Raw genomic sequence first — 14,984 nt, forward strand, 5'->3', positions numbered from 1 at the left:
CTACCAGGTCAAGTGAAATACAAATTATTTCGAAAGCATACATACGGTCGTTTTGAGTACGTTGTAGAAGTCGATATCACCCTCGAATAGAAAAACAGCATCCATCGATTGCTGCACACATATAGGAACAAATCACATGCATTTAACATTGGGGGGGGGGGGGGGGGGGGGGGGAGGGGGCAGTGCCAGGGGGGTTGTGCTCTCCTGCCTAGTACAGTGAAACCTGCCTTGGCTGCCATCTCCTGATTACGCGAACGACAACCTGCCCACAAAGACCACCCCCAAGTATCCCCGACTAGATTTTTTGGGAGTACAATTTCCCTGTCCATATAGCGACCACCAGTCCTGTCTATAACGATCACTTTCGGTCGGTCATTTGGGTGGTCGTTACTGTACTACTGTACTAGTACAAAGCCAATAGTAAGCAGGAAAGCTCATGCTTCACACTCATCCCCCACCCAATATAAAGTTGCGTACTACCGTCTCGTGGAAGTCATACCTTTTATGTAGGGTCCCTGTCGAATGAAACACGAAAAAAACCAGCATGCTTCCCCCGTAAGCGGCGTATGGTTGCCTGAATGGCGGGGTAAAAACGGTCATACAGGTAAAAGCCCACTCGTGCTTTTGCATTGGCCCCGCTCCCCATTAGGGTTTTGATTGTCTGTGTCAGTCTGTATAGGGCATAACCCCGAACATGCGCACAAATCTCCACTTTTTGACATGAATGATCAATTATTGCGATATATATTTATTGTAGCATCTAGTTGCCTACATTTGGTAATACCCAATGCATTTGTGAACGTTGCAAACCAACACGTATAGTGGAACTCTGCCTTATGACTCCAACAGTTGCGATCGATCTTAACAGACAACGAAAGAGTGGCCCCTCAGAGCTGGATCACTATACTACCGCCTCAGCTTTTTACGCATGGAACGTCTCCCACACCGTGGCTTTAACCCTGAGTTGTTTTGCCTTTGTTTCTTTTTTTGTGTGTTTTTTTGTTTTGTTGTAAGGCAAGTTTCCTTACCGAAATGGATGGTTGATGTTCACCAGACAAACTCATCTTTATAAACCTTTCCGATTCCTCACGGTACCTCCGGCGTTGTGAGTCTGTTATGACGCCAGTGTTGAACATGAAATCGTAGAACGCCGGCATCATCTGGGGGCAAAATAACATGGCTGAAAGTGCTTATATCGACCACTGCAAAGTCACGATATTTTATTGTTATCTCCTTTTGGCATTCTCGCCTTTGTTGGGTGCTGGGCTGAGACGCAAGAAGCCACAAAACGAATACGAATACGAATACTTTATTATCTCATACAGAGAAATTTCAGAACCAGAGATTATAGAGTATAGTCTCTGGTGGAACCAGGCATGGGGTTGCATTGATCGAAGTTAATATCTATTATGATTTCCATCAATCCCAATCATCATCATCAATAATCTTCTTCTTATTATTATCATTATGTGTTATTATCATCGTTACATTTTCTTTTTTTTCATTATTTATTTATTTATTATCATTTTTTTTTTAAACTGTTAAAGAAACACGAAAAGGGTGGTCTGTTACGCACATGGATGGGGTCGCAGTAGCCGCCTCCAATGTACACACCCTTGAAGTTAATGGACACCTCCCTCTGAGGGTCGTTGTTGCGGTCGTGGATGTAACGCCCCAGCGGTGCTACATACTTGCATGCGTACGACTGAAACAAGAATGTTCTTTAATTAATATTTAATCAGAGAGACATGTCTGCTGCTTTTTTGAGAAATACATAAAAACAATCCACGCATCCATGTTCACACATTAAGGCGCAAGCACATACGCACGCATCAACGCACGCACACACACGCGCACACACAAACAAACACACACACACACACACACACACACACACACACACACACAGTTTCTACACACATAAAGCAGGCCGTCTCTCCAACATTTACGCCCTTTGTTTTGTCTATGATAGCTCCTGTAGTACACATTTTTTGTGGATAGCATTATAAGGTGAGTCTTATATTGAAGCGACTCACCTACCAGCTGTAAACGTACTTATTCTTGTCAGCGCAGCTTACCTGTCCCCCAGCGTAAAACTCGTTTTTCGCATACTGTGGGAACAACTGGAAAAACTGCACCAAGGCGCTGCAACATTTCCACAGCATCACGGTGAATCACTGAAACAACTTCAAAATATTCCATGTACATTTTACAAAACCAAACCCCAATGACGTTAAGAGGAGGGGATATCTACCACCCCAACGCTGAACGGTCGTACTTTAATTATCTTCTTTTGCGTTTGTAGGCTGTAGCTCCCAAGTGCACTTAGTTGTTTTTGTTGTTGTTGTTGTTGTTGTTGTTGTTGTTGTTTTTTGCACGAGAGGGAGTTAATTTGAATGTTTGTCAACCATTTCATTAAGACAATTTTACGCAATCAAAAGTACCTGTGCATAATTCATTAGCAAACAAACACATTCAGAATTGAAAATGAAAGTAATTGAAAACAATACCTGCTGGCTAATTAAGATAACATGTTAATTTTTGTTGATAACTCTTACCTTATATCACATTTATTAGCTCACAAAAAAGTAAGCAAGATCGAAAAGGTTAAAATAATAATTATAATAATGAGGATACTTACAAGGCGATAATCTTAAAATAGTTCCAAGCGCATCACACAAAGACATACACAAATACATAATTCTGTACACAATGCCAAATCAAATAGTAATACACATCGAAATGAACTTCTACAGTTTTAAAATGTACCTGTACAGATTTTTGGAGATTAAAATAATAATTATGATAATGAGGATACTTACAAGGCGATAATCTTAAAATAGTTCTGAGCGCATCACACAAAAACATACACAAATAAATAATTCTGTACACAATGCCAAATCAAATAGTAATACACATCGAAATGAACTTCTACAGTTTTAAAATGTACCTGTACAGATTTTTGGAGGTGTCATCCATATTTCTGGAATATCCGTTGGGATTATTTGTGGAACTGTATCCAACGCCAACCTGAAACCATGTTTATGTATTGTTGAAGTAATATGGACAATACGTGCGGCGGCTGCGGGGAGAAAAAACGAAACGTCTGTTCAAAAACGAGACAAAGTCGACGTTATCTCCTCGTTCCCGACTGCCGAGATAACATCCCAGTTGGTGGTAACAGTTCGCCCCCCTAGGGACCGTGCTTTTTTTGGGGGGGAGGGGGGGGGGGGCGGCCGGGAGCCATGGCGTTTTTTACCGGAAGTCTGAGACAAGGAAAATTATGTCATGTCTGCTTCGGTTCTGCAGCGAGTATTCGGTCGTTTTCCCGACAATCTGTATAATCTCTCAATTTCAAGTTGCCAAGCGCGAAGATATCGCACTGCAGTTGTCATAGCAACAGTTATGAAATAAGAACTGCAGCTGGAATCCCGAAAAGGTTTGTCAAAGTCGTGCGAAATTTAGAAGAGGAAGAAGGTTACAGTAGAATTGGTAATGTATGTAGCCTGAATCTCAAAGAAAATACTTATATTCATGCTCGACCTCCCATACTTAACGAAACTACAATAGTACCTGCGATGAAAGCGCAATATTCGGTTCGGCACTGAAAACATGTCCGTATATTGGAGGTGGCTTACGTGACATTTAAATTTTAAAATTGAAAAAACAGTTTAATGAAAGAATAAATGAACTAGTTCTTTTAGCACGATTTCGTTTCCTATTGTTTTGAAGTGTTTTAGCGGAAGGGTAATGAAAATTATCCAATCTTCTTCTTCGTTCATAGGCTTAAATTCCCACGTTCACTCATGTTTTTAGCACGAGGAGATTATTACGTGTATGACCGTTTTTTACCCCGTCATTTAGGCAGCATACGCCGATTTCAGGGGAAGCATGCTGGGTATTTTCGTGTTCCTATAACCCATCGAACTCTGACATGGGTTACAGGATCTTTTCCGTGCGCACCGGGTCTTGTCTCTTGTGCTTGCGTGTACACACAAAGGGGGATTAAGTCACAAGCAGGTCTGCACATAAGTTGACCTGGGAAATCGGAAAAATCTCCACTCTTAACCCACCAGGCGGCAGCGACCGGGATTCGAACTCACTACCTCCCGATTAGAAGGCTGACGTCTTACCACCACGCCACTGCGCCCGTCAGTCATCCAATAATACAAGGCACGTACCGGGTTGTCGATGTACAGCATATGGAACGACTCGGTCCATGACACGCTTCGGCGCTCCACTGAAAGTTAAAAAAACGTCTTAGCTTATATCAATAGACATAGAATAGAATCGTTCCACTAAATACAACATTTCTTGAATACTTCCCAAGCATAACTATTAGCTAATGAAATTGAAGATGAAGCCTTTTGTCCCTTCGAACCCTATCTATGAGAACCATATCAATAACCACAACCCGACTTGTATGAGCCCGGTAAATACTCAAAATGAGGAAATAACTAATGCATCCCTTGCTCATTGTGAACCCGAATTGTAAGAGCCCGGTAAATACTCAAAATGAGGAAATAACGTACGCATCCCTTGCTCATTGAGCGCCAGAGGTCCGTTCTCCAACAGCGCTCCATACGTCGAAGGAAGGGCCGGTCCCCCGTTCAGCCACAGCAGCAGTGGGGCATCGGGTTTGTTCTGAAACAATAGTAAGATCAAATAAAACAAGACAAGATGAGACAAGTCAAGACAAGACCAGACAAGACGAGACGAGACGAGAAGGATGGCCAGGTCCTCCGTTCAGCCACAGGAACACTGCGCCATCAGGTGTGTTCTGAAACACTTGTAAGATCAGACCAGACCAGACAAGACCCGACCCGACCAGACCAGACCAGACCTGACCAGACCAGACCAGACCAAACCAGACCAGACCAGACCAAACCAGACAAGACCAGACAAGACAAGACATGACAAGACAAGACCAGACAAGACCAGACAAGACAAGACATGACAAGACAAGACAAGACATGACAAGACGAGAGAGACGAAAAGGACAGCCCGGTCCTCCGTTCAGCCACAATACTGGGGCATCAGGTTTGTTCTACAAGTTGACCAAGTTCAACGGCACTTTCAGTGTTTTTGCACCACTATTGAATAGAAAGTCAAAGGATGCATTGTAGTTCTAGAAACTTATTCATCTTGGTCCACGGTCAAAGATCTATTTGCTCTTTGGTATTTATTGAACGTTGAATGATAAACAAAACGGCATTTTACGTGTTTTCGCACCAGCACTATGGAATCGAAAGTCAAATGATGTTAACAAATGTATCCATGTAGGTTCACGGTCAAAGATCTGTGTGATATTTGATATTTATTGAACGCTTCATGATAGACAAAAGGAACTAATCACCAGTCCTACAGGATAAAGTTGCTTGGTGGCCAAATGGCACAGACTTTGCTACATGACCATGTGACACTGACTTAATAGGAGTACATCCATTGAATTGGACTAGCCGGACTAGGTATCTAAGGCATGGAGCAAAAGAGAATAACACATCCCCCAGCAACAACGAATACCACAGCCAGTGTCTCGTTTCTCAGCAAAATGTGGCCTTCATGCCGCAATGAGTCAGATAAACTATTGAAGACATGAAGCAACACAGACTTTATACAACTACCTCAGCCTAAAATAACCAGAACAACATGTGGCTGTCACACTGCAATGAGATAGCTGCTGGAGCAACAGTTGAACGAGATAACCGGATTCACTAATGCACAAAGCATCAAAGACAAAATACACCCACCTCAGCGGGGAAGAACCAGAAGAACATGTTGCTCTCATATTGCTCATCCACAGTGAGATAACCCTTGTAACTCTGCACTCCGAGTATTTCAAGTAGACTGTGTTGTTGGGCTGAAATGGAAAGACTGGGTGTAAAGGTTTTCATTCTTCTTAAAGATAGTATAAAGAAGGCGCCATTTTGGAAAGTTTTCTGACGATTTGGACCTTAAAAAGTTCTCGGGACATTCGCTGGACTGTAATTTAGAAACACCTGCAATGATGTGCTCAAAACTGCTCCGAAACTATGCTAAATACTATGAAGTTTAATCGGCGAGTGTTTTGCATCGCCCATCTCTCCTGTCAGGAGTCAGGGCTTCCGGTCGTCATAAATATTTATTTAGTTTTCATAGATACTTATTCGTCAAAGCAGATCAAGACTGTTGGATTGAGGAAGGCAAACCTACAGTCTAGCTAACGCATGCAAATTCCGTGCCATACAGGGCCAGCTAAACCGGTTCGTATAACATAAACAAACGCATTGTACGCTGGAAATATTACGGTCTGCTATGACTACCAAACACAGCATTCAGATTTGAAAAATAGAACGCTCAAACATTAATTTCAAGACCTTCCTCGTGTGTGCTGTCATCTATTCAACTCCCAAAACGAACTCTGTAGCTCTCGGCTCAATTTCAAATCCGTATCTCTAGGAATAGCACATGGGATGCTCAGGGTCAAAAGGTTGGACGAAAACTAGGAGTCGCGCAAAATGCGTCACAATCAGAATAACAGTTTGGGATTCCCACTCAAAACATAGCCGTCTTCAAACGTTTATTTTAAGGTATTCCTGGTGTGTGGTCACATAATTACAACCCAAATCTGAACTGTATAGCTCTTGGGGCGATTTGAGACAGTATTCTTGTTAGATATAATCCCGTTAGGACTGTCTGCCTGTGTAACACACACACACACCACACACACACACACACACACACACACACCCACACACACATACACACACACACACTCACACTAACACACTTACACACACAAACAAACAAACAAACACACACACACACAACACTCACACACACACACCACACATACAGACACACACACACACACACACTCTTTTTTTCTCTGTCTCTGTCTCTGTGTCTCCGTCTGTCTCTCTGTCTCTGTCTCTGTCACTCTCTTTCTCTCTCAGTCTCAGTCTCTCTCTCTCTCTCTCTCCTCTCTCTCTCTTCTCTCTCTTTCTCTTTCTCTCTCTCTCTCACACACACACTCGTGCAATCGCAAGACTGAAGAATGACGGTACCTGTTTGGATGTGTCCATTTCGAATCAACGGCGTCAGCGAGAGGCCACAGGGTGACAGTCGAAGCAAACACGCCAACGAAGTTAAAAGTGTCGCAAGGACGGAAAACGCCATCTTAGTTCCCGATCAAAGATCTATTCAATATTCGGTATTTAGGATACTATCCTGAATCAATCCTGAATTCAACTGAAACGGGTTCGTTTCCCGTGTGTTTGAAATCTGAAAATGTTCCCAGTAGCAGCTGTTTCTGCTTTTATCAACCTTCTCGTGCAATGAATACGTCAAACAAAAAGGCAAACAAGATTATCACAGAAATGCAGAAGGGTTGGCGTGTTCTGCTCTTGATACTGTTCTGGGTTAACAAGTGTCATTAAACCGCAAAAGAGCTAAGCCGTTTTCATGTGCAATTATATACGAACACCGAAATGACACTCGATAAAAGCAATTAACAAAATGTCATGCAGTTTAACAACTGAAATAAGAGAATTTAAGCGGGGGTCGCACTGATTAAGCGATACAGCTTGGACGAGCTACGCCGCTTTTCTTTTTAAACAAAGCCAGCTGCCGTCCTGCCGGTGAAAATTGCAGGAGTGCATTTTTATTGCTATCTCAGCTCTTATCAACGAAATGTATTGGAGAAAAGAAGAGAAGAGCAACGTAAAAGAAAGGAAAGTTAAGAGGGGGAAAAATAAGTCTAAAAATTTATTTTAACAAAAATAAAAAGAAGACTGGGGCCAGGCTCGAACCGGTGGTCTCATGGACTGTTTGACTATTCATTACCGTCTGAGCTACGGAGCCAACATGGCCGATAATGGAAAAATAGGAATCTATATTTTGTGCGATACTTCCTGATGACTGCTATCGATCTCGACGAACTTTACGAAAGTTGCACATGAGTGCACTCATGTAAAGGCTTCCAGTTTAGTTTGCAGGCTGTCAAAAGAGTTGATTGTGTTGTGGTAAAAACAAAAACAGGCTTCCCGTGCGACGATGACGTCAGTGACGTGGATATAGCTTGGGGACTAGAGACATGGACCCGTGGATATAGCCACAATCTTCCCTTTTTCACAATGCAGTAGTCAGTTTGTAATTTGAATGCGGCTCGCTGTGAGCTTGTCTGCAATAGCACGTTATTATGTACCTCTGACTACGCACAAAACAACCGGCTGTGGTTCACATGAACTCTAGCGATGGCTTTTGACTTTTCAGAGGAACTGGCGATAGGCGTAAACCGTCGTCTGCTACGAGAACCACGACCTTGCGTGACCCTGCTTCCGGGCTTTTCTTTTTTCAAACTTTCAAAACTTCGAATTGTACTGACCCGATCTTGTCTTGATGAAAAAAAGAATTATTTTATGATTTAAGAATGTTTTTGTAACAAGCTGTCAATTTATTATTTAGATTTTAAAGGTACTGAACTTGTCAAATCCAGGTGCACGGAGCCCCTGGGGCTTTTAGTCATACCTCAGGCAGCTATCCGTTAGAAGAACTACCAAGTTTCATTGACTTGCACCCAAAGAGTCAAGAACTGCGATTTTTTTACGAATTAATTTCGTACTCGGACCCGGCTGGTCTTGACCTATTTTGGATCTAAATTTAGATCAGGTAGATCACCACATCATGCACAAAAAGACACGTCACTAGCAAACTATGTCAGACGTCATCATGAGTTTGTGTGAAACAAAATAGAAGCCGGAATCACTCAGTTGAATCGAACTCCGACCAAACATCACGTAATAACTAGGTTAATTTATGCACTCGCGTGAACAAGAAACTGTCGAGCTTCACAGATGTCGTCGTTGGGTAGTTTTGGGTATTTGTTTTACTACCATAGGAGGATTTTTGAACTGTAAATTAAATGCACTCAGCTGCAACAGAAACGCAAAACGAAGGCTGTGAGCCGCACTGTGCCTTTAAAAGTTAGGTGTAGACCCAGACCCGGTGCGTCCCGCTAGCGCTACGTGTCATTTGTGCTACGTATCGTTTGCGCTATTTTCTGTTGTGCTATCGACACAAATTGCCAAAAACAGTAGTGCTATCGGCACGTAGTGCTATTGCCACAATGCACACATGCAATTATCACTACGTCTCAATAGAACTACGTGTCGATATCACTATTTTTGAAAAACCAATGTACTGTAGCGCTACGTGTCGATTGCGCTACGTGTCGATAGCACTACTACATGTTCAAACGGCAGACAATTCCCTTTGTGTGTGCGTGTGAGTGTGTGTATATAATATTGTCTGCATGACTGTCTGTCGGAACTGTATGTCTGTCTGTCTCAGTGTGTGTGTGTGACGGTGTGTGTGTGTGTGTGGTGTGTGTGTGTGTGTGTGTGTGTGTGTGTGTGTCTCTCTCTCTCTCTTTCTCTCTCTCTCGCTCTCACTCTCTCTTTTTTAACCACGTATTTATTTCATGGATGTTGTTGGTGTGTGTTTGTTTTGTTTTGATTTTGTTCTTCCCCCATCCTGCGTGGTTTGTATATGAGTCTGTGGCCTAAACCATTCAGTCTGAGCACACACGGTATCGTACACACAAACTCACACACAGAAAAACATCCGTGTATGTATATACAGTATAATGCGAGAGAGAGAGAGAGAGAGAGAGAGAGAGAGAGGGGGGGGGAAGGGAGAGAGGGGGGAGGGGGAAAGAGCGAGCGAGAAAGAAAGAGCGAGAGAAGACAGAAAGACAGATGGGGAGAGAGAGGGAGAGGAGAGCGGGAGAGACAAGGAGAGAGCGATTTTAAAGAGGTACAGAGAAAGAGCGATTAAGAGAGAGAGAGAGAGAGAGAGAGAGAGAGAGAGAGAGAGAGAGAGAGAGAGAGAGAGAGAGAGAGAGAGAGAGAGAGAGAGAGCACTCAGAACTCAGAATGGTTAATTATATAAAGGCCACAAAGAGAGAGAGAGAGAGAGACAGAGAGAGAGAGAGAGAGAGACAGACAGACAGACAGAGACAGAGAGACAGAGTGAGTGAACCAGCGAGTGAGCAAGAGAGAGAGAGAAAGATAGAGAAAGAGACACACACACGCACATACACACACACACACACACACACACACACACACAAACACACACACTGAAACAGACATACACACACACACACACAAACCAGAAGGAGTGAGAGCGAGAGAAAAAATGAGAAAGAGAGAGTCGTCAGTAAGTAGTGGTATCGACACGTAGTGATAATGACACGTAGCGCTAAAAGATGTAGTGCTGTCGACACGTAGTGATAATGAACGAATGATAGCAACTCATAGACAAATTATTTGTAGCACTAATCAACGTAGCGATAGTGGCACGTAGCACAAATGACACGTAGGACAAATGACACGTAGCACAAATGACACGTAGCGCTAGCTATACGCACCCCAGGCGGCCAAAACGCACCACGGTCCGATTGTGATGGAGACAATCCGAAAAATTAATTCTTAGAAAATTGCTCGCTGTTTACGTAGGGCACCTAGGATGTTCCCGTTTGGTGAGCGTTCAAATGGAAGGGTGTTTGTACTGTGTGTAAAAGCCTGACAGTATCAGTGATGGTTTACGGGAGGCTTACTGTGCCTTGTAGAGCATGTTTTTGTTGTTAATTTATGTTATTATAATCTTTCTTTCACAATATTTTTCAGCAACATCCTCGAGCAGAGAGACAAGATCTATGGACAGATCAGTGAATATCTACAGCTGAAAACAATGATTGAGAAACTGAAGGTATAATAAAGATAATGATAAGGAACATAGCGTTAATAATAATTACCAACTTATATGGCACGATCGATGTATGGGATTATTATTTTAATGCTCACCATTTTTATAGCAAGTGAGTTTAAAAATAGAAACTATAAATGCATTATGATAGCTAGCTGTAACAACACTGTGTAATTCAATGATATTCATGTACATGTATAAATCATGATTATCAATAGATAATCAATCTCTATATCTATGTTTGTCTGTATGTCCCTTTCTCACAGAAACACATACACACACACTGACTAAGTTATCTAACTGAAAAGCCATGGCACACTCTTCATTTTGTGTGAAAAGATTGAAGTTGAAGGCATTGATTTTCACATACTGTAATTACGAGGTTATCATTTTATAGTGATTTAGACTTTAGCTTCTGGATAAGATTTGAGTCAAAACAAACATTTTAATGATGCAAATAAGGTCGTCATTTTGCCTAACCTTTCTATTAGATTTGCTTATTGAGACGCAGATAAATCTAAGTGCAAAAGTAAAGAAGTGTTGCATCTTGTTTTACATGTACTGTGTTATTCTGTTTTAGGAAGATGGTGCTGATACCAGACCTATGAAAACAAAGGTCGACCTTGGCTGTAATTTTTATGTACAAGCAAATATGTAAGTTAATGTTGTTTGTTTTGGTGATTAAATCAATCAATCAATCAATGAGGCTTATATCGCGCATATTCCGTGGGTACAGTTCTAGGCGCTCTGCAGTGATGCCGTGTGAGATGAAATTTTATACGGCCAGTAGATTGCAGCCATGTCGGCGCATATTTACCTTTCACGGCCTTATTCCAAGTCACACGGGTATGGTAGACAATTATTAACTGTGCCTAAGCAATTTTGCCAGGAAAGACCCTTTTGTCAATCGTGGGATCTTTAACGTGCACACCCAATGTAGTATACACGGGGGTGGTTCGGACACCGAAGAGAGTCTGCACACAAAGTTGACTCTGTGAAATAAATTTCCGCCGAACCTGGGATCGAACTCGCGCTGACAGCGGCCAACTGAATACAAATCCAGCGCGCTACCAACTGAGCTATATCCCCGCCCTAAATGGACAGGGTATTCTACAGTTAATGAGGGTTTGTGGGGGGGGGGGGGGGGGGTAGAGGGCTATCAATTTGAATTTAATTGAAAGGCCCGATGTCACATACTGAAAGCAGGGTGGACATTTTTTCTTAGATTCATTTAATGTGACAATGGACCTGCAAACGGAGGTACTCTGAAAGACTACCATGTGTGTGTTTGTGTTTAAAGATCAATGACAGTTTTATTTTTTTTAAACCTGAATTTTATAATGTTCACAATGTATCATAGCCAGAATGCATGTACATGTGTTTACCAAAAATGAGTCAGGCTTAAATCCAGAAAACATGTTGAACTCTGCAGAACTTCATCCTTTTGTTTTTAATTTGATGATTTTTTTGTCATTTGTAATTCCAGTTTGTTCCAATGTTTCAGCCCAAACACATCCAGAATTTGTGTGAGCGTGGGCTTTGGTTTCTTCGTGGAATTTACATTTGAGGAGGCGGTGAGATTTATCGACAAGAAAACTGCATTCCTAACAGAAAAGACTGAGGATTTGACCAAAACTGCCTCTGAAATCAAGGCACACATAAAAATTGTTTTGGAGGTAAGTGTGTTAATTGTTCATGAGATGCGCTGTGTGTTTTTGTGTGAAAATGGCTGGTGTGGTACAAGGAGAAAAATTCAGTTGCAAGGATTGATATTATATAAAGGTGGTACAGTAGAACACCCCCCCCCCCCCCCCCCCCACTTTCAATCCTCCAAAAATATGATTTCACAATCTGGTCTTAAAATGAACACATATATATAGAACAAATTCGAATGGCACATAATAGAAGGCGCGCATGACCAAATATTCTGAGGGGGTCTAGAGGCATGCCCCCCCCGAATGGATTTCTAATGGGACATCGTCAGAATTTATGAGCCAAATAGGCATGGCGCATTAGTAAACAGAACCCTGTAGTTCACTGTCAATGTCTCAAATATTTGAATGCGTGCGTTTGCAAACTCAGTCTACTGATACATGTACAGTACAACACACACACAGACACACACAGACACACACAGACACACACAGACACACACACACACACACACACACACACACACACACACAGACACACACAGACACACACAGACACACACACACACACACACACACTTTGCACATCAAGTAACAGATATAACTGTTAATGTTATGTTTCAGGGGCTGAGAGAAATTCAAAGTATCAGTGATGAGCCTGACAGACCAAGACGGGACCTGTTTGTATGACAAAGTATTAATTGTGTGTGCTGTATCTTTTGTGTGTGGGCATATGCGCATACAGGGGATTTTGGGAGTATTTTTATCGTACTTTGATCGATGCGCTGAATGATTAATGCACAGAGACAGAGACAGAAAGAGGGAGATCGAGAGAGAGACAGAGGTAGAGATGTGTTCTGGAGTTTGTATGGAATTATATCACATGGTATTGATCTGTAGAAAGTATTGACAAAAGAGCAGTGTAGGTGTACACTTTTGGTGCTTGATGTATATGTGAGTGTGTGTTAATTGGTATGTCAGTGGATGAAAGGGCAGGAAGGTGTGTGTGTTTTTGCGCGGAGAATTTGCGCGATGGTGTTGGTGGTGTGTATGTCTGTCTGGGTGGAGGGTGGGGTTCGGGGTTGGGTTAGATTAGTCATTCAATGTGCAGCATGGGAACGGTTCTGTGTTAAAATGTGCATTGAAGTTTTAGGAAATGAATAAATATTTAAAATGAAAATGACTGAAAGTGTTTTCGTCAGTTTGGGATGAATTGGTTTGCTGCTGCTTGTAAAAGTTAGTTCCCTTAATAATTTATAAACTTATTAAAAAAAATCATCAATATCAACACGCATGTCTTACTTGTATTTAGGATTGTTGGCATTCATTTATTGAGCAGATGTGTGGAAAAAGAGCACTGTAAGAGGATTTGAAACATTGGCTGTGCTCAGAGAGGCATGTAAAGAACATCTACACATAGTATATGACATGAAACAAACTCTGCATTTCTGAACTCAGTGTATCTTTAAAGTGGTTTGGGATTGAAAGCTGGCACCAGGTGTGCACGAGAAAGTACCAAACCGGGTGGGACCCATTGCAAGCACTTGGTCAGATTGGTTGAAATCTCAATCCCAACCAGCGCTTGCATGGTTCCCTAGCAACCAGTCGGGCACTTTCTCTTGCAAACCACCCCTTTTGGTTAAATATTGGAATGTGTTTAAAAAAAAGAAAAGAAGTAGAATACAGAAATCTAGCCACTGGCAATTGAAATAATCATGGTGCATTATTAGGTTTGACATTTACCAGTCTGCACAGTCAGCCAACATTAACGAAAGGGATCCTTTATGAACCGTTCAACTGGCTGTTAAACTCCATTTTATTATGACATGGCATGGAACTTCTTTCCAGTGATTACACACAAAATGGGTGGCATTATTGCAATTTCAGTGGCTAAACGAGAAGTTTCAGGGCCGGACTACCGGGGGGGTTATGGGGGTTGCGCAACCCCCCCCCCCCCCCTAGCCTGAACATGTACCTTACTTATTTAAAACATTTTTTATTATTGCTTATTTTATGCCGTTTCATGCAAGGAGCGACCATTTTCTTATCTCAGAATATGACCTACCCATCAGCTTCAGGGGGCTTTGCCCCCTGACCCCCAAAAGGGGCTCTGCCCCTTGACCCCACCCAAGGGCGGACGAGGGGGGGGGGGGGGTCCTAGGGTTTCCGGACCCATCTTATGAATATAAAAATATAAAAATATTGAATGAGGTATGCATTTCTTTATTTTACATTGAGTTTCAATTTTGGGGGTTATAATCAGTGACAAAATCTGCTGCCTGAAACTGGTAATGATCATCCTCAGAATGCACCAGATTGCACCATTTTGCATCCTTTTTTTCAAAATTTTCCGGGGGGGCATGCCCCCTGACCCCCCTAGCAAGCTAGGCGCTTCCCGCCGTCGGCTCGGCGCTTCGCGCCTTCACACCCATATCTTCACAATATACTTTTGACCCCTCCCCCCCCCGCCCATAAAATGAACTAGTCCGCCCCTGCCACCAGGGGGGATATCCCCCTGGACCACCTCTAGCAACCCCCCCCCTCCTCTTAGCCTAGTCCGGCCCTGAGTTTGCACAGGCTTAT

At 42.4% G+C, this 14,984-nt stretch overlaps 3 protein-coding genes across 3 annotated transcripts in view; 1 reads left to right on the top strand and 2 right to left on the bottom strand.

Moving 5' to 3' along the window:
- The window catches only part of LOC138964476 (probable serine carboxypeptidase CPVL), an 80,658-nt gene that overhangs the window by 7,611 nt on the left and 58,063 nt on the right, over positions 1-14,984 (bottom strand). The gene's annotated exons all lie outside the window — the stretch shown is intronic.
- On the bottom strand, positions 939-7,418 carry LOC138963562 (probable serine carboxypeptidase CPVL). The gene is made up of 8 exons (XM_070335418.1): positions 7,047-7,418; positions 5,751-5,860; positions 4,533-4,644; positions 4,182-4,240; positions 2,951-3,030; positions 2,079-2,145; positions 1,577-1,705; positions 939-1,160 (listed from the first exon to the last, which is right to left on the bottom strand). The coding sequence occupies exons 1-8, from the start codon at positions 7,156-7,158 to the stop codon at positions 954-956; spliced, it is 876 nt and encodes a 291-aa protein (XP_070191519.1). The 5' UTR covers positions 7,159-7,418; the 3' UTR covers positions 939-953.
- LOC138963563 (protein UXT-like) lies at positions 10,666-13,535 on the top strand. Its single transcript, XM_070335419.1, has 4 exons — positions 10,666-10,752; positions 11,330-11,403; positions 12,254-12,425; positions 13,026-13,535. The coding sequence occupies exons 1-4, from the start codon at positions 10,735-10,737 to the stop codon at positions 13,089-13,091; spliced, it is 330 nt and encodes a 109-aa protein (XP_070191520.1). The 5' UTR covers positions 10,666-10,734; the 3' UTR covers positions 13,092-13,535.

The sequence above is a fragment of the Littorina saxatilis genome, linkage group LG4 (genome assembly GCF_037325665.1).
Source record: "Littorina saxatilis isolate snail1 linkage group LG4, US_GU_Lsax_2.0, whole genome shotgun sequence".
Classification (NCBI taxonomy): Eukaryota; Metazoa; Mollusca; class Gastropoda; order Littorinimorpha; family Littorinidae; genus Littorina; species Littorina saxatilis.